General features: G+C 39.0%; 1 protein-coding gene across 2 annotated transcripts; it reads right to left on the bottom strand.

Moving 5' to 3' along the window:
- Positions 1-4,398: 4,398 nt before the first annotated feature.
- On the bottom strand, positions 4,399-13,158 carry LOC104601628 (auxin response factor 19-like). 2 transcript variants are annotated; one of them, XM_088892888.1, is made up of 15 exons: positions 12,001-12,482; positions 11,730-11,842; positions 10,835-10,873; positions 10,338-10,436; positions 10,157-10,213; positions 9,826-9,981; positions 9,647-9,731; positions 9,420-9,510; positions 9,037-9,201; positions 8,605-8,727; positions 8,426-8,501; positions 8,180-8,318; positions 5,808-7,750; positions 5,514-5,704; positions 4,399-5,207 (listed from the first exon to the last, which is right to left on the bottom strand). In XM_088892888.1, the coding sequence occupies exons 1-15, from the start codon at positions 12,047-12,049 to the stop codon at positions 5,012-5,014; spliced, it is 3,522 nt and encodes a 1,173-aa protein (XP_088749014.1). In that variant the 5' UTR covers positions 12,050-12,482; the 3' UTR covers positions 4,399-5,011. The 2 variants fall into 2 exon arrangements, with proteins under 2 accessions (XP_088749014.1, XP_010263344.1); XM_010265042.3 differs by lacking the exon at positions 10,835-10,873 and having other exon boundaries at positions 12,001-13,158.
- Between the last annotated feature and the right edge of the window lie 295 nt (positions 13,159-13,453).

Here is a 13,453-nt window from a genome sequence, read left to right as displayed (position 1 = left end):
ATTTACTAAGGGCCCATTGGGGGTTTGGAAACGGAATCAAAATCTCATTCTCATTTTTGGTGTAATGACATTCCTCCATTTGAAGGAATGGCAATTTCTTCTTTATGCTTTGGGAATAAAATCTCATTTTAATTGATTCCAATGTTTATTCTGATTCTTGTTTTAACCAAACAGACTTTAGAATAAAGCATTCTGATTCTGATTCCAATTCTGACTGTAAACCAAAGGAAGTGTAAGAACTAAGACCCCAATATTACTAGACAGTAGATATAATCGAAAGAAGTATTTTAAGACTTGGGCCGGATTAAAAACAGGAATGCTCCACAGGTCCTGATTTTACTGGTTTACCAGGTGGTTTGCCCGTCCAACCCATGAAATCCTGCAAAACCATCATTTAACTGGCATTTAACTGGAACCCAGAAGGCTACCAGTTCCCAGTTCACTGTCCAATCATCCAGTCCAGCCTGAATCTTAAAACACTGATAAAATGGAAGCTGTTACCATCCATCACCTTTATCTTCAGGCCATTTCTCTTGTTTTTTTTTTTCTTTTATAATGTATTCAGATTGATTAAATAACCCAAGAAATCTGTTCCCTAGTCAGGTTTAGACCTTATCGCCACTCTGTTGAGATTGGATCTAGTCCTCACAAAATTGGTTCTCACACCATCCTTATATATTTTTATTCATGGAAAGATGTTTTTTATGCACAGCTGAAAGTGTCATGAGGTCGGTGTATAAAGAGCAATTCTGTGAGGATGAAATCTGGATTCCTCCATGTTTTCCTCCAAGTTCCCCACTTCCCCCTTTGGTTTAATGTGATGGTTTGATGTTGATGCCCTTAAAAGGAGATAAGGTTTTGTTTGGATTATATGCTGCTGCTTTCTGTCGCTTCAATGGAAAATGGAATGCAACTTGGGGATTTTGCGCTTCCTCATCATCGACCACCAAAGGGTTGTGAACAGCTTGTCCACTTCCTCCTTAATCCAAGTCCAAACACAATCTAAGAAGATAGCCTTCTTCCTTGAACATCTTTCATTCACTTTACGACTCCATTATGAACTCCACTGAAACCTTGCCAAAGATGTGGAAGAAACTGAAAAAGAAAGAATAAAAGCTCAAAAGAAATATTTAACAACAATGGGGTCTTCACAGTTGAAGCGTGACTGATAGACAGAAAGAAAGAAAATCAGAGGAGAACCCAAAATTCAAAATTGATGGATTCTTTTCTAAATTGAGATGATTGACAGTGATATTCAACTTTGCAGCCTTTGTAGAGTCCAACGGTCCACCCCTACTTCCCAGAAAACGAAAGATAACTCTAGAACAACAACAAGCACTGCTTGTGAGTTGTGATTCACGCTTATTGATCTAAAATCTAATATTAGAGTCTTGACCCCCCAACCGTGATGGTTTTCAAAAAAAAAAAAAAAGAGACGAGGAGAGAGAAAATGAGGACGACTATGTAGGGTTGTCAATTGGACCGGATTAGGTCCAATCCAATCCAGTCCAATGTAAGTATTACAAATGGATCAGTCCAATCCAATCCAATGAATATTTTGGATCAGTTTAATTTAATGTCTGGACCGATCAATCTGTTCAAATTTGTTTTAATTTAGATTGGTTTCAATTCAAACCCAGTCTTTTGACACCTATATTCTTATCTTAGGTTAATGGACTAGATATTGATTTAATCCAACCAGTCTAATATAAATTTATTACAGACGGACCATGTCAAATCCAATCTAATAAATATTTTGTTAGTCCATCCAATCCATCCAAATTGATTTTGGACTGGACAAATCCGGTCCATTGACATCCTTACCAATGAGTCAATGACCCAGTGTCCCATGTGTAAAGAATACTTGTGTGTTTACTTGTAATTGGTTACATAGCCCATCAGTCATATACAGCAGGGCACTAACCTGAACATTCTGGCCAATTATGTAAAAAAAGGGTTCAACCGAAAAGCATCTGACCAATCAAAATACAGTATTTCAAAGCTCAAATCAGAATTGGGATTTATCCCTCACAGAGCGCTTCTCACAAGTCACAACACATCCCACTATGTATTAGAAACATTTTCCATTAATAACAATACAAGTATGGGCGATGTTCCCGATGTACAACCAGAACATGCTATAAGATTGGTGTGAGGAATAGATCCAGACTCTCAAATCACAGCTAGGGGAAAAGAACTAACCCGAGTTAATAACCAAGTTTTGCTTGGTGGGAGGAATTATGGAGCTTGGGCAGTGATGAGTGATGATGACTAGGCTCCACAGTCTCCACCTAACCAGGCAAGTTACATCAATAGATATTTGGACAATTTAAATGTCTTAATCAATGGCAACTTGAATATGAAGGTTCAACTTGGAACAGTTAAATAACTGTTAATGCTTAAATTTTGAGACATTGAGTACACGATTCTAAAACCAATAATGACTTTTCTCATCTCTCAAGGAACTGTTGATGTAAACATTAGATAGAAACAGCCACTCTCAGCTCCAACATTACTTGACTAAAACATTCTTTCTTCCAACTTTAGCTGTGAATTTCCAAAGAAAGCGTCCAGATTTTGCATCAAATTTAACTCACCACTCTCATGCACCGTAACGTTGACTCCTTGAATTCCCAAAAACTAAGGCTCCGTTTGGAAACGATGCAAACAGAGTGTACCGTAACGTTGACTCCTTGAATTCCCAAAAACTAAGGCTCCGTTTGGAAACGATGCAAACAGAGTGTAAATCTCAGTTCAAGGTAAATATGTATTTTGGTTCAGTTTTGTCGATGTTTGGCAAGAGTGCAGTTATGTATTAACAAATGACAGAAAATACATTTTCCAATGCATGTTTATATCAAAAATGAAAGGTAAATGTACATCAATAAAAAAGAAGTAATTTTGCATTCAATGTAGACTTTGTTAAAAGATATATTTTATTGGGATTCGTGTTTGCATCCATTATAGCTAAAAGTCTGTTTGGTAATAAGTAAATTTATCAATGCAAAATTATCCCAAGTTTGCAATTGTATTAACCATTTTACACTCTGCATATTTACATTCACTCTATTTACATCGTTTCCAAACTGAGCCTAAGGCTTAATTTGGAAGGAGTAAAAATACAAATATGTAGAGTGCAAAATCATATATTTTGTATCTATTTGTAGTTTTGTACTGTACATATTTGTATTTGTACTCTTTCCACACTGGGTCTAAGGTTGTGTTTGGTTGTAATATGAATTTATTTGCATTGATGCAAGGTCCAAAATATCGATACGTATCTGACCGTGTCCGGGGCTTCCTGACACACCCAAGGAGTGTTTTGGGATTTCAACCGGTTCAAGGGGCGGACAAGCAGCCCCTCTGAACTGGATTTGAAAACAAAAACTACAAAAATTAAAAAAAAAAAGCTACCGGTACTACCTGATACTCTACCGATGTATCAGGCATATCAATATTTTGAACCTTGCACTGATGTAAAACTATGGTAATGCAAATGATTTTGGTACAAATTATGATTTATTTTATTTTAAAATTTACCTTATTTTGTTAGATTGCAGTACAAATGAAATAAAGCAAAAGACTTAAACAAAATAAAGTAAAACTGTAAAACCCAAAATAAAATTAAACCAAAACTTGTATTCTTTTCATTTGCACTTATATATTTGTACTAATACAAAATAAAATTGCACTGCAACTAAACACAGGCTAAAGGGAAATTTACCACCTGAAATATGTTTATTTATTGCCACATCCGCTAAAAAAAAATAAAATGAATTTATTAGACAAAATAGATTATTTTCCTTTCAACATCTTTCCTTTCCCTTTTCCCAACTCGCTTTCTGTGGTCCTTGACTTCTATCAGTTAAAGTAAATTTTACTTGAACTCTGCAAACAAATGTATAATATTTTGGTCAAGGCCTTTTTTTTTTTTGTGGAACAGAGTGGACACACGTAAAAAATTCATGGAAAAGCGCAAACTTTTTTGTATCCCTTAACCAAACAAGCATTGTTGAGAAGAAAGGTTAGGCATTCTGTAATCAGACTTGGACAAATTTGAAGCCAAGTGAGTAAAATAATAATAAGCAGCTAACGCCTAGTCTGATTTGGACAGTCATCACCTATGTCCACCGTCCGCTCAATAAAACAAGTAAAATTCTATTCGATGTCACACCATGTTGATAACTGTCGATGCAAATCCAAAATGGCTGTTAAAAGTAAAGACAAATCTCTCTAGTCGTTCTCCAGTAGAGTTCCTAGATCAAATCAAGTCTCGTTCTCTTGCCGAGGTACACTACAGTAATTCGTGGGAGATTTTCAAAACAATCCAAATGAACATAATTTCAGCTTGTTTGATTTGATCGCAGCATTTTAAGGCATAAAATTTGACCAGGCCAATTTGTGAAATATGCAAGGAAAGCCCAGTCCTTCATTGCTCTGAATTCTGGAAAGGCTTGCTGTGACAATACTCAAGCTACAATACTGATGTAATTTACAGAGGCATTTTGCTGCAGGAGAGGAAAAATAGAAATCTACACATTTATACATTTTGAAACCAAGCAGTACAAATTTCTAGCTTCTGTGCTTTCTGCAATGTACCGGGGCGGGAAAAAAATGTTCTAACAAGCATTCATTATATCGTATGCCCGTTGAGGTATCTTACATTGTTCTTCCCCAAACACGAAGCAGAATCTACATAAGAAAACCTGGGCCAATTGAAGTTGTTGATCAATCAAATGGCCTTTCTCCTACTTCAGCTGCCCTCACCACAGTTTATCTTCAATACAGATTCAAAATTTAGACATGCGCCTCATGAACCAGTGGATGGTGGTTATATCCTCATTCCAGATATACTTGCTTGCACCTTCTGCCAGCTGGAACCAAACTGGTTTGAGGCAGCAAAACTCAACCATGAGAGCCCAATTAAACACAAACTCTGGCTGATTAATATGGATCTAGAATGGATAGTTCTTATTGTTACGAGTGCCAATCAGGTTCCACAGCCGAATCTTCAGTGATCATATGACCCAGCCGAAGGATTCCCAGAGTTCTGATCACAATGACCATTTCTCCATGCATTCCCACCATCAGAGCTGCTGCACGCCTGATTAGGAAGCACACCCGTCCCTAGATCTCCATCCAAGCTCATTTGCTGGACTTCTTGGGGGGACAGTATCTTGATGTACCTTACACAGTTCACAAACTCCCTGCAAAATTAACCAGAATTCACCGATTATCTTCTTTTGCCAATTGAGGCTGCACATCTGCTAGATCTCTACAAACCAGAACCTGGAAGGTACAATAACTTTCTGGCAGTGCTAGTATCCTAGAGGACAAGTGATTATGAAGAAATATTCAGAGTTATTGACGGCCATTTCCCCCAATCCCCATCCCAGTCCCTATTGCAGAAAGTATAGAAAAAGAAAAAAAAAGAAAAAAAGAAAGCCTAATCCAACTTCAGACTCTTTTCATATCAGTTTAGATTCTTTAGTAAAAGATATAGCAGGACTTACTCCCAAGGGTCATCCCCCACTAGTAGGACATCATTTTCATGGTCCACGTAGACAAGCTTCCATCCTATTCTCTGTCGATCCTCAAGCTGCCCCTCTATTCCAAATCTACGTGCTAAATCTTGTTTGAGTTCATCATAGCCTGAATAGCGAGTAATATCAATGGATCTGCCAACAGCCCCCCGCTTGTACACCTTTAATATAAAGGACAATTCAGTCAAATTTGTGGAGTAAAAATAAAATGATAAAAGTAAAATAAAGTTCCACATGTTGCAAATTTTAGTTGAAACCACAGACCTTAGTGAACGTCCGCATTCGCTGAAATTGGGGTGGTGGTGGAGCCCATGGAGCTCTACCCAAGAATCCATTGTCATTGATGGTAGAATCAAGAGGATTGAATGCTATGTCTGGAACCCCAAATGACTGAGAAACAATTGAAGAGGAAAGTTCCTGCTGGGCCTCCTTTGAATTTCCAAAGTTTGCAAGCATGCTACCTGAAGAGAGATTGTTTGAGAAATCCTTTCCTGACCCAATTCCCTTGGACAGCAAAGGATCAGGAGTCAGGGGTATCCCAAGGGGGCCATCAATGTTAACCCCAAACAGTGTGTTGTTCCTTGGATCAGTTTGAACTTCACCATCCTGACTTGCATCTCTAAGCAACATGGACTGTGGATTGACAGAAGAATATGGAAAGTTCTGTTGTAAAGCCCCATCATTTTGGGAAAGACAAACCGAGGTTGTTGATGATGTGTCCAAGCAATCCATCTGGGATGCTGCATTTAAGTATGTTTGTGGGGCAACAACCCCTTGAGTCTGACTCTTGGAAATGGGAATTGATGGTTTGACATCAGGCTTCTGTTGCAAATCCCTCACCAAATTTGGGCGAGATGACATGGCTTCCAAGGTGCTGGGACTCAGAAGCGTTGCAGCAGACTGAGTCATCTCTTCTGGCAATGCCATGCTACAATGGGGTCTAGTGCTTATGATTGGCTGAGCTACATTGGGGCAGTTGTTTGTGGAAGGAGAGGTGGAACAAGAAGGAAGCTCATCAGTAAGCCCTGATTGTGCCCCTCCAGTGGCAGTCAATACACTGCTGCCTGTAGTTGAAAGCAAATTTGTTGTTGGGGCTGGAGGAAGCACAAGTTGCCCAGGCAACTCTGCCAGTGTGACAGGTTGCTGTTGTGGAAGCTTTGGCTGCGTCTGGTGCTGCTGTACTGGATTAGAGAACCGAATACCAGGCTGTGTATTATTCTTTGCCATCTGCTGAGGAAATGAGTTAGGGTTGGAGTTTGGTAAATTTTGAGGCACTTCCAAGACCTGCCTTTGCTGCTCGTGGAGTTGAGTCAGTTGAGGTGGTTGCTGTTGTGTGGACTGCTGTAACAAAAGAGATTGCTGTTGCTGCTGAAGCTTCTGCAGCAGTTGCAATTGAATCTGCTGTTCTGACATCTGTAATTGTTGATTCACTTGATAAGGAAGCTGAACTGGCATACGGTTTTGTTGTGGGATTTGAGCAGTAACTTGTTGCAGCTGCTGTTGATGTTGTTGCTGTTGCTGTTGCTGCTGTTGTTGTTGTGGTTGCTGTTGTTGCTGCTGCTGCTGCTGTTGTAGTTGCTGATGTTGCTGCTGCTGCTGTTGTTGTATCTGTAGTTGCTGCAGCTGCTGTGGCTGTGGTTGTGTCTGTTGTGGGATCTGAGTGAGGTTGGTGGAAATTTGGTGGCTCTGGATTAGTGTTTGTTGTTGATGAACATGGGGGGATTGCACCAAAACCTGAGGCTGTAATAACTGGGCCTGGGTTTGATTTGATTGAACTGTTTGATTAATTAGATTTGACCTCGATTGCTGACTTATGTCATCCAGCTGCTGGGGCCGCATGACAGAGCCTAATTGATTCAGTGTCGTTGGAAGCTTTGCCAGCTGATCAAGCTGTTGTACTTGCTGAAGTGGCCTCTGTGTATTGAAGTTGAGGTTATTTTGCTGCAAGATTTGTGACCCTGGCAAGCCCAACTGGCGGGAAATATCTGCAGCAGCTAGGTTCTGCATAACTGGTCCAGCCAGAGAGCGCATGTAATCAGGTTGCATGGTTGAATTGCCAAGAGAACTATGCTGCATGTTCATCCACTGGACCAAACTCAGGCCAGGTAATACAGCATTCTGAGTCTGAGGATCCTTTATGCAGATATCATCACCAAGCCAAGGCATTGTCCTCTTGAAAATATTATCTAGATCAGAAGAGTCATCATCTGCAAATTCATCGTAAAGATGGAGGATCAGGCATCCACTAAAAGGCACACAACCATGAGAAGAAGACTATATTACAGGGTAACCTGCTTCCGTTCAGCAGTTTAATATCAGAAAGGAAAAAGGAAAATAGTAACAAGGCATGAGAATATGGTTTTAGCAATGTTGCACCCAGCACCTCTGAGTAGGTTAGACTCCATTCAACAAGTTCCATCATAAAGGTCATGAAGGTTAAAATTTAACCTATGGCATTTTTTTCTGGGACACAATTGAAGCTGTTGATTGCCTCAGTGCAGGGCTTGGGAGAAAGTTCTCTTTTTTCCCTTTTTTTCATTTCAAGAAAGAAAGTTGATGCCTAAATTCATAAAAAGGAAAAGAATTACCATAACTATAGCATTCATTAGTCATGTGAAAAAAGGCAAACAACAAACCTGGCATTCCTGGTTGCCTCGGGCGCTTTGATCTGAAGAAAGGTGGGGGACAAATGAAAAAGGGAGCTGCCACTGGTTCTATCTCCCATATCGAGACCCTATTACGCCTTTCCCCAGCTGTGGACTCATCCCAGCCAACCTATTGATAAAGAAAAGATGATAATATCCATGTTATAAAAATGATAAATGTAATATAGTAGCATTGATTATAATAATTAGATTCCACATTTAAGGAAATTTTTATACCTGAAGGTTGCGCCATTGTGAGTTTTTCCACCTTATAGGATCTAGATCACTAATGCCTGTGATTGTACCCATATACCTGCAAAATAAATACTCAGAACCCCTGTCGTGTGGAAGAATTTCAAGTTTTGAATAGACCACAGTAATTTCAGTACTGAGAGGATAAAGTCACATATAACAACCTTCTAGTCCCTGACTCTTCAGTTTCAAACATCATACGGAACCGCATGCCAAGGGATATTTGGTTACCATATACCGCCTTGTAATACTTGGCTAAAGGGATAACAAATTCTGATGGACTAGCCCTGCATAAACAAGGGTTGTTTCAGAAAGACTACCCAGTGTTCATAATTTAAGTTTAGAGCCAGATGAAATTAAATTAATCAAACCTACTTCACTTCAGAACTCATGAAGACCCTCACAGAAAGGCAAAGCTAGATAAGAGAAATTAAAATTAATAATGAAGACTAAAAAGCCATTACCCAATAATGGTCCCAGACTCCCAGCTATCTGGGGTCTTCGGAGGGGTAATAGGTCTTAACTTCAACATTTTTTTGCACAAGGTACTTAACAAAATTAATAACGAAGACTAAAATAAACAAAAAAACAAATACCTTGGATTATAGAACACAGTAAAGGGGCTGTGGTTTGCGGCTGCATGAGCTGCTGCAGCAAGTATGCCAATATGCATGCTATCACTTGATAAAACCGATGATGATATATTTGTTGGTTGCCTGTTGGCTCGTCTGATACCCAAGAGAAGCTGCTGTTTTTCATCTCTGTTCACAATCATGAGAAAAAGGCTCATCAAAATTAGCTGGCCCTTAAAAAGTGAGGTATTGAACTGGAAAGACACGGTTACTGGAATTAGCAAAGCTACTTCTGACTCAAAAACAAAAACAAGGACAAAAAAGTGTCACCAATCTAAAAACTAAAAGATAAACATACATATGACAGGCACTTGTGCATTTTTTATTGATTGAGATGGCATTATTACCTAATGAATAAGACAGAATCTCCAGCAAAAAGCCTCTTTCCACTGACAAATAGGCTCCAACCTGTTGTGAGTAAGTGCCTTTTGGGTTGGCCTGAATAATGAACATAAACAGGATTTGTCATACAGAATTTTAGACAAAACAAATACAAGTTCCATGCAAACATACAAACTGAATTGACACCGTGAGTTGCCAAAACAAAAATTTTCATGGATTCAAAGCAGCTTACCTCGATATATATGGCGGAAGGTCCATACATTGTCATGCAAATCTCTGGCCACCAGTTCTTGAGCAGGTGGTTGCTGTGAGTAATCCTATATACAGAAGAACAAAAGAAAAGACTTAATACTGCCAAAGAAAACCATAAACATGAGGCAGTAAATACGTTAGTTGTAGAAAAATGCCTACAAGAGGAGGGAATATTTTCTCTGCTGCACGGCGGGGCACAGAGAATCCACCATGTGTACTTGTGTCACTTGCAGTCAATGTTTTGCAGAAAAACTCTGTCTGAGGCCTATTTGATTTTAGTGCAAGATCTGACTGCAGTAATGCTTCCTTGTCATACTGCACAAGTAGATGGATTCAGACAAAAACACAACTTCAGACGAGAACTTCTAATTAGAATGTGAGACCTACACTACATATAATAATGTACTTGAAAATGTCAGAAAGAGAGGATCAAATCAGGAAAAAAACTTTTTTTTTGATAAATCAGGAAAAAAAATTAAATTATCCTTACTGTAGAAACTGGCTGGAGTGTCATCTGAGCATAAACTTCATCTGTTTCTGCATCCGCCTTTAAAACCAAACAGAAAAAGATGGAATTGTTCTTAAATGTGTTTAAAATTGTATAGCCATCAATTGACTAGAGAAAAGATGATTGTAAGAAAGAAATGAGGGGGAAATGGTCAAATCCCTACATGCAATGTAACATTGTGTAGGAGACAAATTAGCTTCGATGGAAGATTTGGGTAATTTGGGATGTGGGCGTCTATATCCTTCTGCATGGATGCCGCAACCTGAGAAAACAACAAAAAAACACCCTTCCATGAAATACCAGTGAAATGATGCTAAAAAAGTAAAACACTATTTGTTTTTATTTTTCCATTTGTAAAACTTCGGTTTGATTTCTACCCCTATACAGCCAAAGTTTTTTCCCACCTCTTTTACATTGAAGAAAATTCAGCCTTGACAAAAATTCGATAAAGAATTTATTTTGAACGATAGTGACACCCAAGCTAACCCTGTGGTGTATCTGGAGAACCACAAGAAATTTATTTCATTTTTCCATTGGGCACCTTAATTTCAGACTTAGAGTTCTATCTTCATATATTTCAGGGACCGAAAAAACAAATTTTTTCCTCCTTTTAATTCAACCAGTATGAAAATAGAAACAAATAGTAGAGATAATTTCTACCTGTTTTTCCTTAATCTCAGAAACAAGTAGGATAATAAGCTGCATATGATCAATGATTATTATAATTTCAAACAGGGCATGTAAGGTAAAAATCCATTATGTAAAAAGCTAAAGTTTTCAATTGTACAATATCTAGAAAGGAAATGTTTTTCATACAAATTCAAACCATTAACAATTTATAAATAGTGACATATTTTTTCCATATGATAACAGGGGAAAAACCAAAAGACGCTCTCCGACAACCCTAGTTAGACTTCATCTTTTCAGGGTAACCACATCTATGAGAGAGCCTTTAACATTTAGGAAAAAGATGAACCGATGAATCATGGTATTATCATTTCCCCAGTAAGATAATAAACTGGACACAGCAGTTGAAATAGAAGAAATCATGGAAAACATTTATTAAAAGAGAAGAAAAATTATGGACCGACATAATATCATTAGAAATGTCAAAAAGAAGGGAAGGATGGAAAACAAAAAAGATTGTGGACAGAAAGGGGGGATCATATGGATATTCGCAAAGGACAAATAGATACTTCAAATATTTCTGCAATTTTCCATGGGATAAAAAGTTAACCAGCAACACCACTGTAGTGCACATTAGCAACATCCAAAGGCCCTAGCCTTCCAAATTTCCAATTATTTTGTAGTTTGTGTACTTTTCTGAATTCTACAGAAAGAGAGGTTTACAAGCTTCAACAGCAGTTGAGGTTTTCGGCACCAAACCAAAAGCACAGAGCAGCAAATTCCAAACACATTTATTACTTTTCCCAGTTTTTGTTTCACAACATTGTTCATGATAGTGTACTTGTTTGTTCCATCCCATTTTAGACTTTAGAGAGGAGGTTAACAGACAACACCACAACGGCGCACGGTAGCAGAAGCCCTAACGCACCTGTTCGCTGTGACCTTGTGGAAAGTAAACGACGTAGCTCCCGACCGGCGGCAACGTGACCAGAGGTCCGGCGCACGCGTGCCATAGCTCAGAGTTGATGCTCTTTCTCTCTCCTGCAATGACACGTGCCACCACTTCAATGGAACTGGAATTCTTGGAAGAAAACAGCTACTTTTTGTCTCGAAAATGTCGGAAATAGAGACCGCGAAATATAAACGAGAATTTTATGGGGAAATTGCAAAATTAACAAAAAATGTTATAAAATAATAACCTTCGCAGGCATTAGCCGTCGCTGCTGCACCGTTTGCCGGCACCTTCATTTTACTGCTTCCGGCAACTTCTCCCACACGCTTCGCCGGAAATTATGGAAAGGAAAAAAAAGGCTTCAACTCGTCATTTCACCCGCCGGAAACGGTTTTCGATTTCATCCAGATTAGGCGCCGGAGTTGCTCTTATTCAAAAGAAACGACCGAGAGTCCAAACTCGAAATAACTCAAAGTGGCTTTTCTCAGCTGACACGGAATCCGAATACAAAGACAGATAAAAAGAAAATGAGAAAAATCCAGAGATGAAGACCTTCCAGGTTCCTCAGCTCAGCTCCCTTCGAATCAATAACAAGCGTCAACAGATGTCCGGTCAAACACAACAAAAGGCTCAGGTTACAACGAAAAGCAAGAATCAATATCTCCACCGAATAAATGAAAGCAGAAGAATCAGATAGAGATGGACGCAAAAAAAAAAAAAAGTTCTCTGTTCTCTCAGAAGCTGAAGAACAAGGTCAGCAACTACGATGTGTAGTTTTTCCGGCGTGACCGCCGGATAAGCGGAAGAAGAAAGGGAGAAGGAAGAAAGTGGTGGTGGACAACGAGAGGCGGAGAGGGTGGCGAGAATCGCCGGAAAAGTCGCCGACAAGGGAAAGACCGGAGAAGCTTAAAAAAAGGAGGGCTTGCTAAGTTCTTCGCAGACCAAATGCCTCAGCTCTGCCCCCTGACTCGCCCTACATCACACAGACAATCCCCCTTTTTTTCACCCCTATTCAGACAACCACGCTCAACACTTCTCTCTACATACTATACTACTCATCAACCTCTCTCTCTCTCTCTCTCTCTCTCTCACGTCTTTGGTCCAACTTTCCAAATTAAAGAAGCCTAGTAATTGTAATTCCATTAACCACACACGGTTAATCTTCAGAATTTACCTCCCCCTACATTCCCAATTTACCCCTCTCTACTAAACGGTCCCCAGAAAAGGGATAAAGCCTGTTGACCATTGTTTGACCAACTGTCCTCATCCTCAACTCCAATCACCTTTTGAGTTTTGAGTCTTGAGAGTTGAGACCCTCCAAACGCTTCCAGCCATTTTTGTTTTCTGGGTCTTCCTTCTATCATTCCACCCCTCACCGAGGCAGTGGGCTTTTGAAGGAAGCTTAACCCCCAACTGGGTCTTGATTTTTGAATTTCGATCTCTACTTATGAATGAATTAATCAATTTACATCATTTGGATCATGGTTAGTTAATTCATGTATTCAGGTTTTTTTAAAGAATCTGAATATAAATTAATTATTCATTTACGCCTTTATTAATTATACTGATGAGACTGCCAAAAACAAGTTGGTTTCATATTTGATATACCCAGATCAGAATTCAATGCTATTAATATTCTTGGGATCAAAATGAATCTATTTGATTAAGATCAAGTTTATATGGTTTTCAGATACTATATA

This window comes from Nelumbo nucifera, chromosome 8 (genome assembly GCF_055504915.1).
Source record: "Nelumbo nucifera cultivar China Antique chromosome 8, China Antique-T2T, whole genome shotgun sequence".
Classification (NCBI taxonomy): domain Eukaryota; kingdom Viridiplantae; phylum Streptophyta; class Magnoliopsida; order Proteales; family Nelumbonaceae; genus Nelumbo; species Nelumbo nucifera.
The sequence above is the reverse complement of the archived record's forward strand: the minus strand, read 5'-3'. Positions and strand labels throughout refer to the sequence as shown.

Excerpts from the sequence above, each read along its gene's own strand:
- LOC104601628 (XM_088892888.1), bottom strand. The coding sequence starts at position 12,049 with ATGAAGGTGCCGGCAAACGGTGCAGCAGCGACGGCTAATGCCTGCGAA. Across the intron at positions 5,705-5,807 it reads GAATGCGGACGTTCACTAAG|GTGTACAAGCGGGGGGCTGT; the intron begins GTCTGTGGTTTC and ends TTTATATTAAAG. Across the intron at positions 5,208-5,513 it reads GTGGGGGATGACCCTTGGGA|GGAGTTTGTGAACTGTGTAA; the intron begins GTAAGTCCTGCT and ends TTAATTTTGCAG.